The sequence below is a fragment of the Pimephales promelas genome, chromosome 22 (genome assembly GCF_988280905.1).
Source record: "Pimephales promelas chromosome 22, fPimPro1.hap1.1, whole genome shotgun sequence".
Classification (NCBI taxonomy): Eukaryota; Metazoa; Chordata; class Actinopteri; order Cypriniformes; family Leuciscidae; genus Pimephales; species Pimephales promelas.
This window is the reverse complement of record NC_142790.1, coordinates 26790437-26813561: the sequence shown is the minus strand read 5'-3', so window position 1 is coordinate 26813561 and position 23125 is coordinate 26790437. Positions and strand designations below refer to the sequence as shown.

The 23125-nt window shown below is 36.1% G+C and overlaps 4 protein-coding genes across 6 annotated transcripts in view; all 4 read left to right on the top strand.

The window, feature by feature from the left end:
* Positions 1 to 41: 41 nt before the first annotated feature.
* On the top strand, positions 42 to 9783 carry esco1 (establishment of sister chromatid cohesion N-acetyltransferase 1). Of its 3 annotated transcripts, none has more exons than XM_039684511.2 (10): positions 42 to 177; positions 887 to 2618; positions 4692 to 4776; positions 4971 to 5037; positions 5403 to 5493; positions 5740 to 5871; positions 6363 to 6452; positions 6601 to 6744; positions 7498 to 7682; positions 8849 to 9783. In XM_039684511.2, the coding sequence occupies exons 2-10, from the start codon at positions 888 to 890 to the stop codon at positions 8994 to 8996; spliced, it is 2673 nt and encodes an 890-aa protein (XP_039540445.2). In that variant the 5' UTR covers positions 42 to 177; position 887; the 3' UTR covers positions 8997 to 9783. The 3 variants fall into 3 exon arrangements, with proteins under 3 accessions (XP_039540445.2, XP_039540444.2, XP_088981828.1); XM_039684510.2 differs by having other exon boundaries at positions 4683 to 4776; XM_089125702.1 differs by lacking the exon at positions 8849 to 9783 and having other exon boundaries at positions 4683 to 4776; positions 6601 to 6761; positions 7498 to 7634.
* Positions 9784 to 10264: 481 nt separating this feature from the next.
* On the top strand, positions 10265 to 14855 carry pak1ip1 (PAK1 interacting protein 1). Its single transcript, XM_089125713.1, has 10 exons — positions 10265 to 10528; positions 10787 to 10949; positions 11057 to 11177; positions 11586 to 11660; positions 11826 to 11878; positions 12007 to 12152; positions 12997 to 13094; positions 13236 to 13332; positions 13908 to 14037; positions 14599 to 14855. The coding sequence occupies exons 1-10, from the start codon at positions 10451 to 10453 to the stop codon at positions 14712 to 14714; spliced, it is 1077 nt and encodes a 358-aa protein (XP_088981839.1). The 5' UTR covers positions 10265 to 10450; the 3' UTR covers positions 14715 to 14855.
* A 101-nt stretch (positions 14856 to 14956) lies between these two features.
* On the top strand, positions 14957 to 16122 carry tmem14cb (transmembrane protein 14Cb). The gene is made up of 4 exons (XM_039684571.2): positions 14957 to 15147; positions 15513 to 15614; positions 15707 to 15794; positions 15939 to 16122. The coding sequence occupies exons 1-4, from the start codon at positions 15072 to 15074 to the stop codon at positions 16000 to 16002; spliced, it is 330 nt and encodes a 109-aa protein (XP_039540505.1). The 5' UTR covers positions 14957 to 15071; the 3' UTR covers positions 16003 to 16122.
* A 1238-nt stretch (positions 16123 to 17360) lies between these two features.
* The window catches only part of gnal2 (guanine nucleotide binding protein (G protein), alpha activating activity polypeptide, olfactory type 2), a 28856-nt gene continuing 23091 nt past the window's right edge, over positions 17361 to 23125 (top strand). The window contains exon 1 of the mRNA XM_089125707.1: positions 17361 to 18144. Within this exon, the coding sequence (XP_088981833.1) occupies positions 17664 to 18144 (481 nt within the window). The 5' untranslated portion in view covers positions 17361 to 17663. The remainder of the gene's footprint in view (positions 18145 to 23125) is intronic.

Below are 23125 nucleotides of genomic sequence, written 5' to 3'. Positions count from 1 at the left end.
AAACTCTAAATTCTAACACTAATAGTGTTCTACTCTAGTCCTGTAGGTGTCGCTCAATCACACGCAAACGCAGCAGATCCGAGCAGATCCGCCGAAGAAGACTCAGAACCGGAAGTGAGGCTAAACTTTGCTCCACACAGCGGAAAACAGCTGTTGTTTAGTAACAGAGAAAGATAGGTAAGTTCGGTACTCTACTCTATTACTGCTGTTTCTTTATCTAATTATCGTAATAATTATATTTAATTCTTGTTTACTTGTTTTTAATACATAATTTACTGTAGTGAATGTCGTTGGTTTTACAAGGAGGCAGCTAACGGATTAGCCAGCTCTGCTAACTTTCTTCTCTACGTCAGACTGAGGAGACACTTGAATCTGTATTTAACTCCAAAAATGTGATTCATTTTTTTAAAAATGATTTACACACTCTTCGGATCATAATAGCATGTTTAAATACACTAGGAATGGGAATAAATGACTTATAATGACTCTGAGCTGTTGACATGTCGATGTGTTTAAATCAAGATTGTATGATTAATTTCGCGTAACTTTAATGCATTATGGCTAGAGATTATAGTTTTATTGTTGATGCTGATTGTAATAGGTTTTATTGTGAGTTTAATATCAGTGAATTGTCAGCTCTTGTCTCCGCTGTCACTTGTGAAATCTTTTCTGTTGGATGACAGCTGATCGTCCACTGTTATTATTAGTTCTATATTAATCGTATTTTGATTAGTTCAATTGTTCATTTGTCATTATCTGTCTTTTTTATGTCCTTCTGTGTTATTTTTTATATTTATAAACAATAGTAAACAACTTCATGCATACATCATTGTAGGAATTATTTGTTTTATAATTGCATATAACTTGCATTGTTGTTTCTCCTTAGGATGCCTGGGCAGAAAAGAAAGATGTCTTCTTCTGAACTTGATGTAAAGAAGACAAAGATGGATCAAAGTCCCGTGGAGTCAGATAAATCTCAGATGCCCAAGAAGTCTTTGAGAGGAAGACCCAAAAAAAACAAAGGGTTGGAAAATCAGTCGAACCATCAGACGCAATCGAGGGAAGAAAACGGAAAACCTGTTCGGCGGTCCTCTCGCTTGAAAACTCCACAAAAGAAGGGAGCGAGAGGAAGACGACGGAAAGATGGGCTGAAGCCGAAAGTCTCCGGAGATAAACCCTCTCAGAATATGTCTCTCCTGAAAAAAGGGGACAAGAAATATGTTCCTAGAGTAAAGAAAGAAAAGCCCTCCATCTCTGAAACGATCAAAACGGTCGCAGCCTTGTTCCCTGTGCAAATAGAGCACAATTATGGGCGATTGCTTGACTTCCAAAATGAGGAGATCACGCTACCCAAACCTGACAAAATCCATGTGGCCAATATAATTGATCTGGAATCGATTCACGTCCCGCGAGCAAGCAAAGTAGAAGAGCATAAAGAGCTGCCAAAAGACTCTATTGAGAAAATTACAGTCAGTGTGGATGCAAAAGTTGATGTGATGAGCAAATCCCCGCCACCTCTAGAAGCTCTTTTCAAAGTCATCCAAGAAACCAGCATCACTAAACACTCGTACGCTGGTAAAGACATTTCTGACATGGATGAGTTAGAGGTGGTGAACACGTGTTCCCTGCAGGACGATGTACAAAGTACAGACATGGCGAAAGTGTTTCTCCCAGATTCAGAAGCATTTCTGGATGATGACATTGAGATTGAGCATTGCGTTGTAGAGATCGAAACCTATGAGGATTTGGATGACATCAGTCAGCAGTCATCTCAAAGCTCTGAGGATGAAACGGCGAAAAAGCAAACAAGCGAAGCTGTTTCGCCCTCTTTGCCCCAGGAAAGTGCGACGGATTCCTCGCAAGGGGTTCAGAAAAAGCAAGCAATGAACCCTCAGGCTCGGACGAAGGCACGCCTTGCAGCTTTGGCCGAGGAAAGGGCGGCTGCCGCCAAGAAACCCCCACCGCGACAGCTTAACCTCCTGGCTCTCTGTGAGGAAATCGCAGATGATATCGCCTCCGATGCTCCGGGAGCTTCAGATGAGAAAGATATTGTGGAACAAAAGGAGGAGAGTGAATCTATGGAGGTAAGCGAAACGGAGGAAATGGCTTCTGACAACACCGTTCCCGCCGAAACCCCCAACAAGGAGTCCGCTGACCCCGTGCCCGAGGATAGCACGCCCAAGAAACGTTTTTTCCTCAGCCAGGTGTGTCTTCCGCTTAAGACCCAGGAGAAGAAGAAGCTATCCCGTTATCAGAGGCTCAGGCAGGTGGAGCTTCAGCGGGATAAGTTGACCTGGACTCGTGTTAAGAAGCTGAAGTCGGATCAAGCGAGTCAGGCTGCTTCTCCCGTTAAGGACGACGCTCCATCGATCTCGCCGAGCCCGGCCACCACCCCTGCACAGGTTCCTGTGCCAGAAAGCGTGCCCAAAGTGTGCTCGATTGAACCCAGACGAGCACTTCCAGCTCAGGCGCCGCCCATGCCTAATGGAATCACCAGCCCGAAACCCAATCCAGTGATGGAGTACAAACCCTACACTCCCAGACGCAAGTATTCACCAGATGACTTTGAACTTGACGGTCTTGAAGATGAGACGACCAAACCAGCTGCCAAAAATGAGGTAAAAAACTATTTAGCAAGGATTTATTAATTCAGTGGTTCCCAAACTTTTCTGTAGAGAAGTATATTCTCAAGTCCTCTTCCTACATGCACCCACATAAAGACGCTCTCTGACATGAGCTTGCTCGCAAAATCCTTTAGGACTTTACAATTTTTCAACTTCAATGGGTTTCTCTTTGTGTTCATGATGTGGAGCGTGTTCGGCTTTATACTGTCAGAAGTTCATATTTTGAGCAGGGATGGGCAACGATTAATCGCATCCAAAATAAAAGTTTGTGTTTACATAATATATGTGTGTGTAGTGTGTACAATTAATTTGTATATATAAATACCCACACATGCATGTATATATTTAAGAAATATGTGCATGTATATATTTTATATATATTTATTCACAATTAATATTATATATAAATATTTGATATATTAATAACAATTTTTTCTTAAATATATACATGCATGTGTGGGTATTTATATATACAAATTAATTATACACACTACACACACATATATTATGTAAACACAAACTTTTATTTTGGATGTGATTAATCGTTGCCCATCCCTAATTTTGAGGCACGCCGTTGCCTCTCTTCCTTACCCACCGTTGTATTGGTGAATCCGAGAGTGAATATTTCCTTGTCTTGAGCGCTTGCAGTACATCAGAAAATAGAACGGGGCATCAGTTTATTGTAGAAAATTAGACATGTCGTCCAATCCACATCCAGTATAAACAGCATCACTGATTATAATGGGTTCTGTTTGTTTTTGTCACGTCGTGCGGTTAGCGTCTGGTCTAAACTAGAGCCAGACCGATATATCAGCAGACCGATATTATCGGCCGATATTAGGCATTTTACAAACTATCGGTATCGCCAGTTATAATGGCCGATAAATGAATATTTCAAAAATAAAATAAAAATGGATGAAACACGCTTCAACCATGTCATGTTGGAGTTGTATAAGTTTGTCCACCAGAGGGCACTATATACCATCCCTGGCCTGTTGGCAACCCTCGTTTATAACGCGCAACACATTCTAGCTAACCACAAAGCTAGCTAATGCCACTATCATCAATGGAATTTAATGAGCTTTGTTAATTAATTAATGAGCTTTGGTTCCTCCTCTGTTCTGTTGCGACAATAAAACAAGTTTCTTCTTAAAATGCATTATCATATTATTTTAATTAAAACTCATACATAACTACAAATAACTAATGTTAGGGAAATCTGTTAATGTTTTGTTGTGCGTTCCTGAAAAAATAAAAAATATCGGCCGATATTTCGGATTTTATCCGGTTTATCGGATTGTATCGGCCTTCAGAATCCTTTATCGGTCGGGCTCTAGTGTAAACCAATTGTTTTGGTAGTTTAAAGTAGATTAATCATCTGCTTTGTTTACCTGGCACTGGCAATCCTTTCACGAATCTGTCCATGCTTAGAGCAGAACCATGCGGCTTTCATTTACATTTTTACATGGCTAAACTCTGATTCTTCAATCGTGCCATCTACCAGTCTGTTACTCCCGGACAACAACTAATTACACTGCTTATGCGAGTCATATTGAGGTAATAAAATGGCAAATTAAAATTTTGTGTTTAAATATTTACTTGTGTGCCAAGTAGCGGCATAATTATCGGGATTATTTTGTAGTAGGTTCTTGTTTCACCCTGGAGAGGTTTCTTTTGTATATCAATCTGCTGACTGCAGACACTATCCTTTAGCCTTGACATGCCTTCCTTTTTATAACTCTGGCCCCCCTTGGGGTCCCACCACTCCAGTTTGGGAACCACTGCATTAATTTGATCCAAAGCAAAAACATTTATAATTTTATAAAAGATTTATATTTCAATTAAATGCTGTTCTTTTGAACTTTGGTCATTAAAGTATCCTGAATAAAATGCATCACAGTTTCCACAAAAATGTATGATAATAAAAAAATATTTCTTGAGCAGCAAATCTGCATATTAGAATGATTTCTGAAGGATCATGTGATTGAAGACTGAAGTAATGATGCTGAATTATTATTATTTTTTACTACATTACATCAATCTAAATTAAAAATACAGTTCTCACAGGTCAAACCAGAGCAGTCCTCTTCATCAGCTCCAGTGCAGCCCAAACCACCAGTGGAGAAGAAGCCATGTACGCCCACTCCTGCAGGTAGACATTGTGTTGATTTGTTTGATTTTGAGTTCACTGAAAGCCTGACTTGGACACACAATGCTAGTTTCATGATAGGTGTTTGTTGGGCTTATCATACCCAGATAATGTATCAAGGTTGCTAAACTAATTCTCTTTGACACCATGTTTGATGATACAGAATGTGCATTTATGAACTATCCTGTGGTCCACAGATAGTAAGTCGACACCCTCTCCCCAGCAAGAACCTGTCCAAGACACGCAATCAGAAAACAGCAACAGGTAATTCATTGTTGAAAGATTTAAAAAGTAAAACTTGCTTTCAGGTCTGGAATAAAAGGCAGAATATCTGTCTTCTGTTTTGTGAAAATGCTTTTTCCTGTCTTAGTTTAATATGCAACTACAAGTAAGCTGTGCTTTGATTTCCCTGAAAAAGTCTTTTTGTTCAATAAAAAGAAGTGTTCATTATTTTTGTAATTGCATTTGGGGATGCTGGTTGAGCAGAAATTACACAGCTTATAATGTGTTGTTGGAATGATAATCTCAAAGGAATCCGTGTCATGATTGCAGTAATGTCTATTCATAGCCTATTAATAATTTTACGAGACAAACTTAAAGTATGTCTTAAATTTTTGGTGTCATTTCAGGGCAATTTCTGGTGTTGAACCTGAAGCAGAACAGAAGAAAGAAGTCAGAGACAGTCCCAAACCTGCAAATACAGCAACACAGTCCAGCAATGTAAGTCAGTTATATTCTAATGAACTTTGTTTGGTTATTAATTAATCCTAGTTTCATTTATATTTCTTTCTTTTTTTCATTCTTTAACTTATGGATTGTGTGTTCAATATTCAATTGCTATTTTACAATTATTTTGAAATAAACAATTAAACCAAGAGAAGAATACATCATGCCCATCATTATAGTGCATATGCATCGGAGCATTGGTGCTCATTAGCATTTTGTGAAGACTGTTACGCTTTGCAGGATGCTGGTCAGAAGGCTTTTGGTGCGGTGACGTGTAACGTGTGTGGGATGCTGTACTCCCCTTCGAGCCCAGAGGACGAATCCCAACACCTCCTCTTCCACAACCAGTTCATCAGTGCTGTCAAATACGTGGTGAGCCACATATTTCTTATTACGTGATTCAGAGTTATCGACATATAGATGCTGTTTCAGTCAGATTCATTAAAGCAGAAGTCTTATTGCTTTAATAACCTTATAAGATCCAATGTTTAAAATAAGACCATATAGACCATTTCACAAGATGTAAACAACACTGGTCCAGAAGCACTTCCTGTTTCAGTTTGTAACTGTTTTCTTTATTTCACATGTAAAGATGTTTGTTTAACTTTTTGATTCAGTTGTATATGTTCTGTTGGTTGTATTTTATCCCAGCTTTTATGTAGTGTTAAAAAACTGAAACAGAAGTGCTTCTGGACCAGTGTTGTTTACATCTTGTGAAATGGTCTATATAACAAAATAAACATATGTAACATAGTTAATTAGCATATAATTCAAGCGTTTTTTTTTTTTATGATGGGAGTAATACAGTCTCAAAATAACTACATACCCATGTCTGAAAATCATTACTGTAATATGTGGTCCAGGGCTGGAAGAAAGAGAGAATCCTGGGAGAGTATCCTGATGGCAAGATTATTCTCGTTCTTCCTGAGGATCCGAAGTATGCATTGAAAAAGGTACTTGTTTCTTTCTCATATATTTCCATTAACTAAATTAGCTCTCAAACTGTCTGCTGTAGCCATACCGCATGTTTAGAAGATTTCTAATTGTTCCCCTGATAAATATTATGTCTGTTTTTATGATATTTGTCTTATTTGATTTAAGGTTGAAGAGATCAGAGAAATGGTGGACAATGACTTGGGTTTCCAGCAAGTGGAGAGCCAGGTCCCATCACAGACCAAAACCTTCCTCTTCATTTCAAATGACAAGAAAGTCGCAGGCTGCCTTATTGCAGAGCACATCCAAGAGGTCAGCTGAACATACAGGTGTTTAATAGCATGTTTATAGGTGTATATCCGCATCTGTGTTTTTACTGTGGGTTAAAAAAACCAAATCATTGTTTAAAATGGTTTAACTTTTAGTAATAACATTAAGAAACATTATTCTTTTATAATATGGAATACTCAAAACATAATTAGTTCTAGCTAACTAGTTTTTATGAAATGTCATTAAACATTCTCATGTACAAGATATAGAAATCGCTAGAATATATTGACCTGCATATGTTTTGTGCATTATATATCATCTAATTATAGAATGAATCTATTTCCTCATAATTTAAAGTTCTACATATTCGCCACCTCTTGCATTAAATCTTGTTTGAAGAAACCAATAATACTCCAAGCTCATTTAAAACATTTTTTTTTTTTTTTTTTACAATATTTAAATCAGACTTCCTCTGGCCTCAATTAACTCAGAAAATGTGAAAAGCGTGTATATCCATGTGGGCCTATTAAAACTAATTGAAGTCTTTGAAAGTGCTGCTTCTTTGTGTAATGTTTATCTTAGTCTAGTGATTGTACATAAATCTCCTTTACTGTACGTTTACTCTCATCTACCTACTGTTGTTTTGTTTGTTATATCATCGTCCATTGCCATTATTGTGTCTTGTTCATTTTAAAGTGTCCTTGAGCCCTGGAAAGGTGCTATTTAAATAAAACGTATTATTATTATTCTAGTCTATTCTACATCTGATGGGTTTGTTTTGGCTGCTGTGTGCAGGGATACAGGGTTATAGAGGAGACCATTCCGGAAGGTTCAGAAGGAGAGAAGGTCATGTACGAGCGTCAGAGAGCCTGGTGCTGCTCTACCGTACCTGAGCCGGCACTCTGTGGCATCAGTCGCATTTGGGTGTTCAGCATGATGAGACGGAGAGGCATCGCCTCACGGATGATCGAGTGCCTCAGGTAAATGGTTGGATGGGTGCATATGAATAATTGTAACCACTGTTTTCAAAGTGGGGAACTATGACGACAAAGAGGATATAACACCACCTCCAAGATCAACCCCTACTTCACCACAGCCGGTTTAGCCCCGCTCACCGATTCGCGCATTACACGCATAGCTAAATAACATAGGCCTTCCTCTTGATGACGAACCGGATCGAGAGTGAAACTCATTATAATATGCAAAACTGTTCTCCACTCACAGCAGTGAGCATTTACTTCCAAGTCTTCAGTGCAAGATGCCCATAAAAAACGAGTGTTTTTGAGCTAGGCTCAAAACTTGGGTAGAAAATAGCCTATTACTTATTCATTTTGATATTTTTGAATGTAAAAACCTAGCAAATGTCATAAGTTCACCTCAGACAACAATATAATAAAATTTAAAAAGCCAGTTCATGACCCATTTAACATGTTGTAGCACATAAATGTGGATGGTTACACTTTTAAAATGCATCCAAACACATTTCAAACAACTTCTTTTATCTGTATTAGTTTTGAAAAATTATAAAGAAGTATAATGTGTATTACAATGCACTATGGATCCATTGCTATGCGTTTAGAATACTTTTAAAATACCTTACATTACACTATTAAAAAGTCATATTTTTTAATTCATTATTTTATTCAACAAGGATGCATTAAATTGATTTTATATGTGATTTTGATATAGATTTTTTTAAATGTTTTTTCAATCTTCTAGTCATCTGTAAAATCCTAAAAGAGAGGAAGAGAGAAAATATTAAGCTGCACAACTGTTTTCAACATTGATTGTTTTCATTAAATCATAATATTAGAGTGATTTCTGAAGGATCATGTGACACTGAAGTAATGATGCTGAAAATTCAGCTTTGATCACAGGAATAAATTACATTTTAAAATGTATTCAAATGGAAAACAGTTATTTCAAATTGTAATAATATTTCTTTTTGATCAATTAAATGCAGCCTTTTTTTTTTAGCATAAGAGACTTTTTTCAAAAATCTTACTGACCCAAAACCTTTGAATGATACTTTCTACAGATTTCAAGTTGTGTTAAAGTGTTTTCTGGGATATTAAAGGAAACAAAATAATGCATTCTTACAGTTCAGACCCAAATGTTTATTCATCATCTTTTTTTTTTTCTCCAGGAATAATTTCATCTATGGGTCTCATCTAAGTAAAGATGAAATCGCCTTTTCCGATCCCACGCCTGACGGCAAACTCTTCGCAACACATTACTGTGGAACCACTCAGTTTTTGGTCTACAACTTTGTAAGCAGCAATCGCTCAACCTGACAGGATGAGGACAAAGAAATCGAGCTCAGTTTGAACTGGACTTAAAAGACTTTTATTTCACTATACCAAACAGTGCAAAAATGAGGGAACACTATGGTGAGAGACTTTTGTTGACAGTCTTGGTTTATATTGGCAAAAATTGGCCTAGTCTCCTCACAGGAGGTGTAGGGTATAATGTTAGACACCGATATCTAACCCTCACGGCCAGGTGACGTATTTTAATAAGTCTGCGCAGTAGCTTATACCTGATGAATTGTTAAATGAAAGACATCTAAACCGTTCTCTCAGGTTTAGGTTGCAGCCTATCTTAGGACTCACCGTTTAGTGAAGCCATGTAGTCCAGTGCACAATTGCAAAATCAGTAACAGTAAGGAAGACGTGTGAACTTTTCTACTGTAAGCAATGCCTCGGTCATGAGGCGACGATTTTTAAATCTCAGGTTGAAAAACATCATGAATTTGTCATCGAAATCTCCCTTCAACCCTTACATCGTGTCAGCTATTTTTAAAGAGAGCATATTTTCCTGATACAGTGTGTTCCATGTGCATTTTAAAGAGGTTTACATGCATGGCATTGACATCGACAGATGGCAGATGATTTCATAGAAGTCGCTGGTTTTGCACAAACACTGTGCTGAATGAATTTGATTCATTTGTTTCAAAAACACAAGTGTAATAATTCAAAATGTTTGCCCGGTCATAGTATTCCATCTCATTTTAATATTTTTAGAATGATTTTATGTATGTATATGTATTTTGATTGAATTATATTAATTTACCCCTGGAAATGACTACAGATGGATTTCTTTTAACATCATAATTTTGCTATCCTCATTTATACATTTTAGAAGCCTCATAAAGTTATCAGGACATATGCCTTGATCTCATATAAAAAGTATTGACCTAATTTATAAATTGGGACATTTGCTTATTCTTTACAAACAGTGAAGAAAAACAGCTTACATTAGTCATTCACACAAGTTACTTTTAACCTTGTAGTTAAAAGGTCAACTGCAAAAGAGATCCCATGTTAAAATGGGCTGAATTTCTATTCCAATACATTTACTTTATTTTTTATTTGAAAAATGGAATTACCTATATGTTGTTTTTATCGTCAACATAATCGACTGTGCTGATGAACTTTTTTAATTTATTTTTATTTACCGGTAAGTTTTTATTTATTTTCCCTAGCTTTGAACAAAAGTCCTATTGACTTGTATTGTGAACGGGACTCTTATTATGAAGTATTGTACTTCCGGTGGGAGTTAAAGGAGTCTACACGTTGTTGTGTAACGTTACATGAGAAAACGTATTCTAGTTTCAACGAACTTCAGTGTTTTAAGCTTTATTATAAACTCCAGGTATAGATGTAATAATATAAATAGTTACATATGAGGGACAGTGTGTCATCTGTCTCTTAAAGGCTGTGTGTAACTGAGCACGTGTTTTATAGTCATGGGGGATCGTGTCGAGTTAGTCGCTGGCTGTTATGAACAGATAGCATTTGGATATCGAGTGTGCACTGGTGACGAGGTAATTATCCTTTTTCATAACTTTTATTTCTTTAATTGCTATAATCTTCATTAGTGTTGATAGTAAATATGCATTTGTGCCTTGGTTTATTAACGTTTTCTTGAGTGCAATAATTTTTATATAATATTGGTCCATATTTCAACTGCAATAATTTTAAAAACAGGCCTATTATGGTTACAATAGCTCACTTCATTTATAATAATAGTTCTGACTTAATTTCAGATATGATCTTAGTTATGTTCTGCATGTCTGTTCTAGGAGTGGACAATTGAGCCCAACTTTAGCCATCATGCACACACAGCGTCACTCACTGTAGTTTCATCCAGTGATCGATTCATCGCCACAGGAAGCAAAGATGAAACCATTCAACTGTATGACATGAGCAAGAAAACTGAACACGGGGCTTTGTTGCACCATAATGGTAAGGACTTCTATTTTGGTTTCTAATTGGACAAGACAGTCTGGCATCAAAGATGCTGCATCATTGATATTTATGTTTCATGTGATGATGCCTCACCTTCTCGACAGGTACCATCTCGTGTCTGGAGTTCTACGGCACGTCCCATTTGCTCAGTGGAGGACAAGACGGTCTTATCTGTGTGTGGAGCACCCAAAAATGGGAATGTTTAAAAACTATCAGAGCTCACAAGTGAGTAATGTGAACACACAAAATGTGCTACCAATCAAAAGTTTTGGGTCAGGTGTTTATATATATATATAAATACTTTTATTCAAAGTGACAGTAAAGATTTCAGGTTTAAATAAATGTAGTACTTTTGAACTTTCAGTATTGATAATAATCAAAATTGAGCAACAAATCAGCCTATTAGAATGATTTCTGAGTGATCATGTGACACTGAAGACTGGAGTAATGATGCCGAAATCTATTACAATAGAAAACAGTTCTTTTAAATTGTAATAATATTTCGCAGTATTACTGTTTATGATCAAATAAATGCAGCCTTAGTGAGCAGAACAGACTTCTTTCAAAAAATATTTTATATCTCGCCGACTTTTATTCGTGTATAAATGACGAAACCTGCGTTTCATTTCTTAGGGGTCATGTTACTTCACTGTCCGTACATCCTTCTGGAAAGCTTGCACTCTCTGTAGGAACAGACAAGACTCTGAGGCATGTAAACAGATGCTTTTATTCCAACATGAATATTTGAGATTAAACTGTGTATGTTTTAATTCATATTTGTGTTTTGATTGCTAATAGATATCATTGGGCTTCATTTGTTTACTTTAGTCAGCTAAAAAAGTAATTATGACAATGTAATTGCTCTAATTGCAGAACCTGGAATCTCATCGAAGGACGTTCAGCTTTCATCAAGAATATCAAACAGAGTAAGTTCTAATATAATGTTTTTGATTCTGTATTTTTATCATTTTTTAATGATTAGTTTGATAAAATTAGTGTAATATGTATTTAGAAACTTTAGCCAAATCAAAAACTTTAAAATGATGTTTTGTAGCTGCCGAGATCGTCTTGTGGTCACCTGACGGAGATCAATATGCAGTGGTTATGAATAACAAAGTGGACATTTACAATGTGAAGTCTGCCACTGTTATTGGAACCATCGCATTCCCAAAAAGGATTTCATGTCTGAAGTTTCTGAAGGTGAGCAGTCTTGCAAGGTAATGAATGATATATGTCTATTTAGATAGTTCTAGTTTAGTTTGCAATTAATATGTTAAAGTGCCCCTATAATGCTGTTCTAAAGGTTTCTTTTGGAGTCTGCTGCCTACAACAGATTTACATGCATCCAAGGTCAAAAAACAATTGAATTTTCTTATAATATACATTGCAGTGTCTGAGACAGGTTCAATAAAGGATTCAGTTTCTCTAAACCCCGCCTTTCTAGGAACTTACTCTGCTCTGATTGGTCAGATGGTCCAGTCTGTTGTGATTGTTCGACCGCTTACAGTGTGTATTAGAAACTAAACGTCCATTACCATATCTGAATTTCAGCTCTGGATGTTCCTCAGCGCTTGATACACAGTGATTCGAATAGTAACGATGGCTCCGGTTTTAACCAAGTTAGCGCGGTTTTAAACCAAATTTAACCAATTCCAGCCGAGTTCTCATCCTTTGGAAGTGCAGCAAAGTGGATTTGCTTTTGCAGCGCTGAAAACAGCGTCTTCTCGACATGTCGACAACACAAACCAAACTAAAGTGTTTGATAGTCAAAGTAGACGTTGTTTGTGGGCAGACCAAATTAGTTAGAAACCTACATAGTTTCGTGCAGGAAGTGAGTGTAATTACTCATCGACTCATTTCAGGTAGGTCAGAATCGATTCTTGGTAACTTTGCACTCCTTATACATTCACAAACAGTCATATCACACACCTCATGAAAGGTAATATCCGAAAAAGCATAATAGGGGCGCTTTAACTTAGTTTTTATTCTCCTGAAGTTTTGCTCAACTGATTATACTCTGGTCTCTGTTCTCTGTCTCTTCAAGAACACACTCTTGGCTGTGGGAGGAGATGAGGAGAGAGTGTGTATATATGACGTGACCTCACAGAAGTGTGTGTTTGAGTTCAAAGCACATGAGAACAGGTATGACCACTTCATTATGGGTGCATCCCAATCTCACAGAATGAACCCAATTTATTGGGCTGTTTTATCATCAGTATTGTTTTAATGCATTGAATGCAGTTAGCATCGGGGTTTTTATTAATTTGCTGTTTTGGTTTTCAGAGTAAAGGCCATTGAGAGCTTCATGAAGAATGATTTTTGTGTCCTTGTTACGGCGTCAAACGATGGATTCATTAAGTTGTGGAAACTCAATCTTGAGGTATTATGCTTGACCTGTAAGAGTGGGAAAGCACAATTTTAAGCATAAAAAACATTTGGTTTGGAGGTTTTATTTTGATTTTATTGATTTATCTCATTGATTATGATATAACTTTATTATCCACCAATATGTTTTTTTATGCTTCTCATAATAAAAGCTATGTAATGACAGATAATAATCATACGACCACCCAATAAAATTAATTATTCTACAAAAGAGCCTTACCCTTACATAATTCCATTCAAAATCACCCGTCACTGGTATAAAATAGTGTTTGAAACATTTTTAAGAACTTAGTCCATGCCAGGCTGTAATATTAAACACTAAAATACTTTCAACATGGCTTTTATATACATTTCCAAAACTGATTGACTAATTTTGAGGAGTTATTCTAAAAAATAGTCTACTTTCTCACCAAAACTCGACCTTGTATCCAAATATTTTCCCTAGATATTTTACATTGAAAGCCTGATCATTTAACTTTAATTTCCCTAATACATCCTTTGATTGATCCATTGATTTGCAAAGCGCTCAACTTACTTTAATTAGCATTTTAAACTCTCTTTCCTATGCAGAAACTTGAGACTGCTTCCTTGCTCGGCCAGGTGAACACCACTGCCAGACTCACCTGTCTTTCCGTTTGGATACCTGGTGAAGCGAAAGAGACAACTGTGGAGCAGTCGGCCCAACCTGCAACTTCGAAAAGTGCGGTCACATTTGCTGTTGTTCTGTGAATTTCACTTCAATTGCCATTTGTGGGAGAGAGAGAGAGCAAAAGCAGAGACTTTGCAATGCGTTCAAGTTGGTCACGAGAATCCGGGCGCTCAAATTTGGTAAACGAAAGCTCAAGCACGATTGCTTGACGTGTAAGAACCAATGAGGCTCATTCTCGTGTTACGCAGCACGTAAGAACCAATGAGGTTTGTTCTTGCATGTCGAGCAATTACGGTTGAGTTTCCATTCATCAATGTTTATATGTGAATAAAAGCCTAAATTAATTCTATTTATTATATAAAGCGATCGAGTCTCATCACTGCTTGATTCAAATGGATTCATTTTATGATCTCTTATGAATATTTTGAACCATCAGAGTTTTGGGTAAATATAAATTCAGTGGAGAGTTATCTTCATTAAAATATCTTCATTAGTGTTTCGAAGATGAACGTAAGTCTTTTGGGTTTAGAAAATCATGACGAGTCAGTATTGACAGAACTTCAATTTTTGGGTGAATTTTCTCAATTTCTTCACTTTCTTTTCTCAATACAGCTGTTGCGGAGCCGCATGTGCCAGCCAAAGGGAAAAGGGTGAGGCTAGCAGGAGAGGAAGTGATTCTAGAGGAGGAAAGCAAGTCCACAAAGCAAGGAAAAAAGAAGAAAAAATAAAAAGTGCAATAAAGACTTTTATTGAAATTATTGGTGTTCTGCTATTTACATTTCCTGTTACCCATGTCATATGTATGCAATTATTGATGTCAATAACACAGCAGTTGTAATAAAGGAAGAAACACATTGAATGACAGTGAACCGGAAAATGTATATGTATGTTATTTTTTTTATTATTATTATTTATCTATCTATAAAATTGATACATTTAAAGGTTCTCACTTGCACTTTTATTTTGAAAATCGCGAGTATGCAATGTTTCAGGAAGTTAAAAAGTGGAGAAGATTTAGCTTTCCCCCCCTAGCAGCAATCATCACGTCTTTCTGTTTTATTTGAGAGTTGAACAAACTTGCAGATATGTCTGTGGATTGGCTTGGTTATGGTTATGCTGCTCTAATAACGATAGGAGGGATTTTTGGTTTTGTTAAAGCAGGTAAGCATCTCATGCGTGGGACAAACGACGGTGTTCAGTTCCCTGGTTTAGTTTTGGGAAAAGTTAGCTAGGATATGTAAAACACTTAAAAAAAATATCCCAACATGAATAAAAATATTAGCACATTCTAATCGTGTAACGTAGATGTAGCCAAGCGTTATTTAACTGATTTTTTTATTTTATTTAAATATTTTCTTATTTTAATTACATCAACAACTCACCCTGAAACTTTACTTGAATTATCTCACCGATATATGTGAGTAAATCAGAACACATGTATTATAGTTTATGCTCCTATTTTGGAGCATAAATCATTTACCTGAACTGTACCGGAACTTCCTAATATGGTCATGTTCCTGTTGTAGGTAGTTTGATGTCTCTGGTTACTGGGCTGATGTTTGGCATTGCAGCATTTTATGGTGCTTATCAGATGTCAAAAAATGACAAAGATATCTGGGTTTCAATGGGTAAGTAACTGTCTTTATTTCAATTCATAACCTATATTCCACAAAACTAAGGATCAAATATGGCAAATCAGGTTTGTTTTTTAAATTTGCAGGCACCTCTGGATCACTGACTGCTTTAATGGGAGCGAGATTTTTGAGTTCATGGAAGATTATGCCAGCTGGACTCATGGCAGGAGCAAGGCAGGAATATTTTATTTTTATATAATTTTTTTTTTTATTTATCCGAAAAATTGTGAGCTTTTGAGCATAAAGGTAGCGTGACATTAATTTGGAATGTACTATTTTGGCTTTTGAAATATGTTTTGTTTTTTCTCTTTCTTGCAGTTTATTGATGTTCCTGAGGATTGGTGTTAAAGTGCTGAAGAATTCTCAAAAAAAGAAAAGATGACACTTTACAGACGACTACATGCAGATCTTGAGGACATATGTACTGAAATACTTTCATTATTCATTTTATACAAGAACTATGAAAATGACAATAAAATAACCATTTTATTATAAAATTCAATTTGGGGTGCTTTCATAACTGCAGATGAACAAATCAAAGCAAATAAAATGTATTGCATTACAAATATTTGTTGAGTTAGCTATGTGCATGACACATTACAGATAATTTTCCCATTCTCCTGCTAAATTTTGGGAAATCATATGTGCTAGTGTAAAATATTTATTAATACCAGCTCTAGATTTATAAGTCTTCCAACCAAAGACATTATTCAGACAGCACTGTTAGTCACAAACTGAGATGTATTTACTTTGACCTATAGAGGGCCCAAAAATCTTTTAATAAAACCAATATCTTTAGATCACACAAATAGCTGCATTTTTATAAAGTATGTAAAGTTGTAATATATTTGGCCAGTTATATCTTTAGATCACACAAATAGCTGCATTTTTATAAAGTATGTAAAGTTGTAATATATTTGGCCAGTTTCATCATAACCTTTTTTTTTCACTGTAAAAAATCAGTGTCACATCATCCATATGACTAAATCTACATTAAAAAATACAATAGAAATGTAAAATACATTAATCCTTTTTTCATTCTTTTTATTTAATTAATTTTTTTTGAAACACTTCACAATTAGGTTCCAATTGTTCAATAGTTAACTACATTGGTAATAGCAATAAAATATTTATAAATCTTAGATAATGTTAATTTTAACATTTACTAATACAAAAGTTGTATATATTACTATTATTTAATGGACCTAAGCTAACATGAACTACGTTTTTTTTTTTTTTTTAATTAACTAATGTTAATAAAGATGAAAAAATCCTATTTTATTGATCATTGTTAATGTTATTGTAAAGTGTGTTTACACTTTATTTTAAGATGTCATTGTTACAGTGTAATTATATATTTAAGTAACAAAATGTAGGGTTAGGAATAGGATTTGGTTGAGGGTCAGTTGCATTTAACTAACCCTCAACCAAATTATACACTGTAAAATAAAGTGTTATTCATTTTTCCGCACATCTCTGCTGCTGTAAATGTATGTGAAGGAGGTTTCTGATGCTTTTTTGTGTTCAATTTTTTATCATGCCTGGGACAATTAAACGTACTGCTTATTATAATGTTCCATTCTCCGAATACATCAGGTGTGCTCATTAAATGTCTCATTAGTGAGTCTCAGGGGTATAAAGCAACCTCGATGCTCAGTCTAGACTACAATCCATCCAGAGCCCTCAACGGGGATTTATAAGCACAATCCCCGAGCGAGCGCACGACAAACGCGCACCTAGATGACCCCACATGTGTCCGCCGGTTTTGTGCGGCTTGGCTTTTGGTTTCATTACGGTAAGGTGGACCTGCACTGTCAGCACAGGCAGATGTCAGGTGATCAACCGACTATTGCGCGTAGGTTGGACTGTAAGAAATCACAAAATGGCATTTTTTAAATACAAGAGCATCATTTTGGGATTACGCATGGCTGGAAACCGCACCGTGTACTACCAGCTCATGTGATGATGCGCTAAATCACTGGGAAATACAGCGTTTGTTGTGTATTTATGACCAAATATCAGCAGTGAGCGCCTGGCCACATCATGGGGCTGTGTTACAGTCTGCGTCCACGCTTGTTTGGGGACCTCAGTGGATCCATTTCCAACGCCAACTCGGAGTCAGATCACCAGTCTCCGGATCCTGGGATGATGATGATGCCGTCGTGCGTCCGGGGCTCCAGGCATCGCGACGAGGACTCTGGGGGGAATAGCGGGAAGACATCATCCACCTCCCCTTTACGCACCGGGGACGCCGGTAAGATCCCGGCGGGGGAGCTCCGCCGTGGCGACGGGGACCGAGCGCTCATCCAGAACGGTGGAGGTGGAGGTGGTGGAGGAGGAGGAAAGAAGAGGCTGCAGCTGCTCCAGACTCCCAGCAGCGCCCAGAAACACAAGAACTGGGACAAACTGGTGGTGGAGGAGAAGGAGGCCGAGAAGGAGGCCAAGAAAGTCAGCAAGAACATTGACAGGGCCTTGAAGGAACTCAAACGGGAATATAAACAGACGCATCGGCTGCTGCTCTTAGGTGGGTGATGCTGCCATGCCTACCGTATAATGGCTTTCTTTATTGCTAGGATTTAAAATATGCTGGCATTGACGTCATAAAGCATTGCTTAGCACTCTACTTGAAACCTGAATGAATATAATATATTCTCGATAGTTTTTATAACGCATCACACTTCGAGATCAATTAATACTTATTTGAATGACCGATACCGATTATTTTAAGGTTTAATGTCTATATGCTTGTTTTCGTATCTTCTTTCGACACCATTAAACAATAGACAATGCATAATGGATATTTTCATAATAATATTAATGATACCAATATTATTCAAGTATGACACTGCTTCTAAACAGTGGGGTTTGCAAATTAAGTGGAAAACTTAATGTTTAAATATATCAGTCGAACCTACCAAAAAATATGTTTAATAATGAAATATCCATATTATTTGGAGGTGAATTTGCCATTTATTTTAATCCATTGCATTGCGTGAAAAGGATAATATGATAACGTGTAATGGGGTTACGATTATTGTTTACACTTTATTTTAAGGTGGCATTGTTGCAGTGTAATTATATACTTTAAGTGCTGAGTAATATTAATTAACAATAGGGTAGGATCATGGTTTGGTTGGGGTTTAGTTGCATGTAATTATGCATGATTTACTGCTATTACTATGTAAATTTAACATATGCAACAAGGACACCGTATGTGCATGACATGTTACAGATAATTTTATCATTCTCCTGCTACTATTTATTAAAAGAATGCATTGCTATGTATATTACAGGGCATTAATAATACTTCTACAAATTCAGGCTTCCAGGAAAATCATTTTGTCATAGATTAATATTATCTGTCTATTTGGTCTGTGTTGAAGTCCGTTTAATTAGCCATAACACTAGGAGAAATTAAAAAAAAATCAATATGCCTTAGACAATATATGGATCTTGTGGTGATTTAAGTGAGTAAAGATATCAGAAAATAAAACTGAGCTCATATAGTTTGTCAGCGAGTGCATGATGCTTTGATAAGATACTTTATAAGTCACAGTTCAAGAATCTATCACTTTGACCTCTGGGACACTGATAACTCACACACAGGATCTTTCTGTTTAATTCTTGGAAGCAACCTGCAAAACTACACACATGCACCTTTGATTGTTATGTTGTCAATACTTGTATCCCTTAAAACTCACCAAAATTACATATTTTAAACATTTTTTACTTAGAAAAACCTTCAAATAGCTTAAATGTAACTCTACTACACCCTTGCCTCATTTAGTATACATGGTTTTATATGAATATGCAAATTAGCCCCGCCTCCACGCACTCACGCCAGCTCAGAGATCCACTCGTTGACGATCACGCGTTGATCTTATTGGTTACAAGATAGTTTGTGACGACAGAAACACCAGCGATATCAAACCGCGTTTTTGAGACTGTCTTTGGTTTGGTTCACTGCGGTTTGAGAAAATACTCAGCGATGGTGCTGATTTATGAATTTGCACATGGTTTGTCTTAAAGCATATTAAAAACACCACACTTTAAAACTTGATTTTCACCACAGGCGTCTTTAAGCAACACACTACAGAATCAAACTGTATCGAATATGACTACAGCTGTTTTAAATGCTCTTTCCACATACGTCTTGAGTACTGGGCTATAAAGTTGCGAAGTGAAGTCTGCATACGTGTTTCTAAAGGCATGAGTCATTGAGACTAAAGGCATTAGACTTTCTGACAATTTTGATTTCATTCATTTATTGTCCTTTGCTACTGATAACAATGGGACTGGCTAACTTCATAACCCATACTGGGAATTTCCAGTCTTTCCATACGCTTTTATGCTGCTATCAAATGGCACTTGACATAAAGTAAGACAGAAGCCTTATTAATCTGACCTTCAGGAACAAAAGTTCAGTGGGGTTCCACATAGAAGGGGTCTTCACTCAATTTTAAAGAACACTTTATGCCAAAAAGGTGCTATATAAACAGAAATGCCTTGAATGACTGCATAACACTTTCATTTTTAATAGTTAGGCCTATATTAATTTTACACAGGTTTCACAGACAAGGCTTATTAACCGTCACCCCTTTTTTAATAGACATGGAAATGCACATGACATTTCAAACTTAAATGGTTATAATTCAAGAATTCTTTGGAATATAGACGTAAAGTTGGTCTTGTTTTAAAGAAGACATTTGGCAGATTTGTGTTGAAGTGAAATAAATTAAGAAAGTGAAACAGAAAAAAGTTATAGAAGTTTGAGTTTATGGAAATATACAATTTATATGTTGTATATATATGGGCTACTCTAAAACTGCAGAAAAATCTAAGCCAAAAATCTGAACAAGTTGTGTTTAAAATTTTAGGTTTCTGTGAGATTTTGTTTGGGTGCAGTACTGAACGCTTCCACTAGGGCACAACCAGACTCCATTACTGCCCATATAAGGGTGCCGCCATTTCCATATGTGTTTTGGGTGATATGAACCATCAATTTTAATACAATTTATGAAGTAGAGATCCTATTCAGAAGTAGCATAGGAAGTTTGGCAGATTTTTATATTAATTCAACCTCTAAGAAACGCATACAAAGAACACGCATGTGCGTTATAGCTCCCTGCCACATCACAAACGGTGAATTTATTCTTTTTTCCTTAATATTTAAAACATTTTCAGACCTTTTTTTTCTAAAATAATTGAATGGATACAATCCTTAGAACTCTTGGCATGAAAACAAACTGAGATTTCTACCTTTTTTTCATGATGTTCATTTGCTATTTCAAAATAAAGGTCTGAACACGCCTTATGAGTATGAAAATATTCTTGTTGTAAATTGATAAATTACGCCTCCTATGTATTTTATTTTGAAAATCAGTCACCAAATATGGAAACTAGAGATTGTAAGCTTTCAAATGATATCTAGTTTGTCATTATTACTTCAGGTCTTTTCTAAGATATTATTGTTTTAAAAATATAATGGCAAGCATCCCACCAGTGGGGCGGTGACAGTTAACTTAATATAGTCCCAGATTAAATGCATGTTTGAGCTGTTTTAACTGAAAGCAACTTGCCCTGAAATATCTTAAAATATCTCAGTGAATTGTTTAGTCTCAAGATGCACACCCAAATGTTTTTTTCTAAGGCATGTTTATAAAAGGTACTTTATCCTGACTTAATCTAAGCCCTGTCTGGGAAACCAGGCCTTTTTCTAGTGATAACGTAAGTTTATGAGCTGTTTTAATCAAAATAAAAAAATAATATTAAATCCCTAAAACGATGGGAACCCCTAAAATGTTCTTGAAGTGCTTGTCAGAACCCTTTAGACTTCCATATAAAACCTTTTCTTCTGAATCCAGCAATTTAAGGATAAATAGATCTCAAATCATTGCTGGATTCAGAAGAAAGTGTTTTCTTCATGGGAAAACATGGAGAGGGCAAATTTTCAGGTTTTACTGACGCATGGCTCATTTGAACTCTGGCATAGTTGGTCAAACACAAACACAGAGTGGCATCTCAAATCCTTGCGCATTCAGTGTTGTGAGATTGAAATTTGGTAAAGACCAAATTAAACAAGTTTGGCTGCAGATTGAGGTGTTGTCAGTTTTTAGAAGCTGCTAATAAAAAGAGACAGAGAAGTCATGCAAGATGTGGCTTATAAATTAACTTTAATGTTATCTTTAAGCTTTATGATGGTTATTTTTAGTTTAGAAGAATGACACATCCTTGGGAATGTCTTTGTACAAGTTGTACTGTAATCAAGAAGTAGATAAAACAGCCCTAAAGTGAACATCCGTTCCTTTTAATAGAGGTAACAGGTATTTTTGCCTATAGTATGGACTAAATAACATGACTATAGCTTGTATTTAATGAATGTGCAGAAATAGCCCATTTAATGACCATGTTTAGTCTAATAATGGATGCCTCACCTGTAAACAGCAAAAAGGGGTGTAGTACTCGTATTATTGTTGAATGCTTTGTGCCATAGGGAATCTTTAAGGGCAAAACAAGAGATTGTCATGCTTACACACAAATTGGTATTGTTCCTTTCTGTTGCATTGCAATGTGAAGTGTATGTAAACTGAACTTTGTCACCCTGTAAATAGGTTTTATCATTTACTGAACGTGTACTTTGGCTCTAGCGTGGCCCTAACTGCATATCGCTGGCTAATTGTAATGAAAGCATTATGCAATATGCTCTGTTGTTTAGAAAGGTTTGAGCTTTAGGTCAGAAACGCACATGTGGCTTTTGTCCTTGAGTAAAGCTTCAACAATTTTGCCAAAAATTTGTCTTCTATTTAATCTAGTGCAGTGAAACAAATTGATACATGTCTATAAATATCAAGATGTGGTATTGTTTTTGAATGCACTTACGTTGCTGCCTTACGTTAAATATTAAATCAATTTAGCCTAATTGAATTTGAAGTTGAAATTGGAGTTAAAGTAATGGAAAAACATGTTGCCTTGACTTATTGATGATCTAATTTTTTTAAACAATGACACTTCTTGGTTATGAGAGTTTGATTTATGAGTTTAAAGAAATTGGTGTATTCGAATTGTGTTTATATATCCATATCGGCTTTATCAGCTGTTATTGTAGGACTTGCATAACTTAATTGTATTTGGTATGAATTGTTTTGTTTTATTGTTTGAAAACAATAATTCAGACATCCTTCAAAGCTGAGCTCCACTATCACACATAAATAATGAATAAAACTAGAGTGGTTTCTGAATCAACAAAACTTCACATGATGTTGCTGCAATGTTTTCAGCTTCTTTTGTTGTCTTCCTTGTTGTGGCTGGCAAATAGTTGGACCTTAAGTGTTTTTTTTGGCATAAGTTGTCAGTAATTTAATTTTATGCATGTTGTTGTTATATAAAATATGTTAAATTAAAATGTCTAAATCTTAATGTCATTTAACATCCCTAAATGCACTTCTGTTTTCTGAATAGTTATACCCATTTGAACCCCTACAAAACATTTTCTTATATATTTTTTT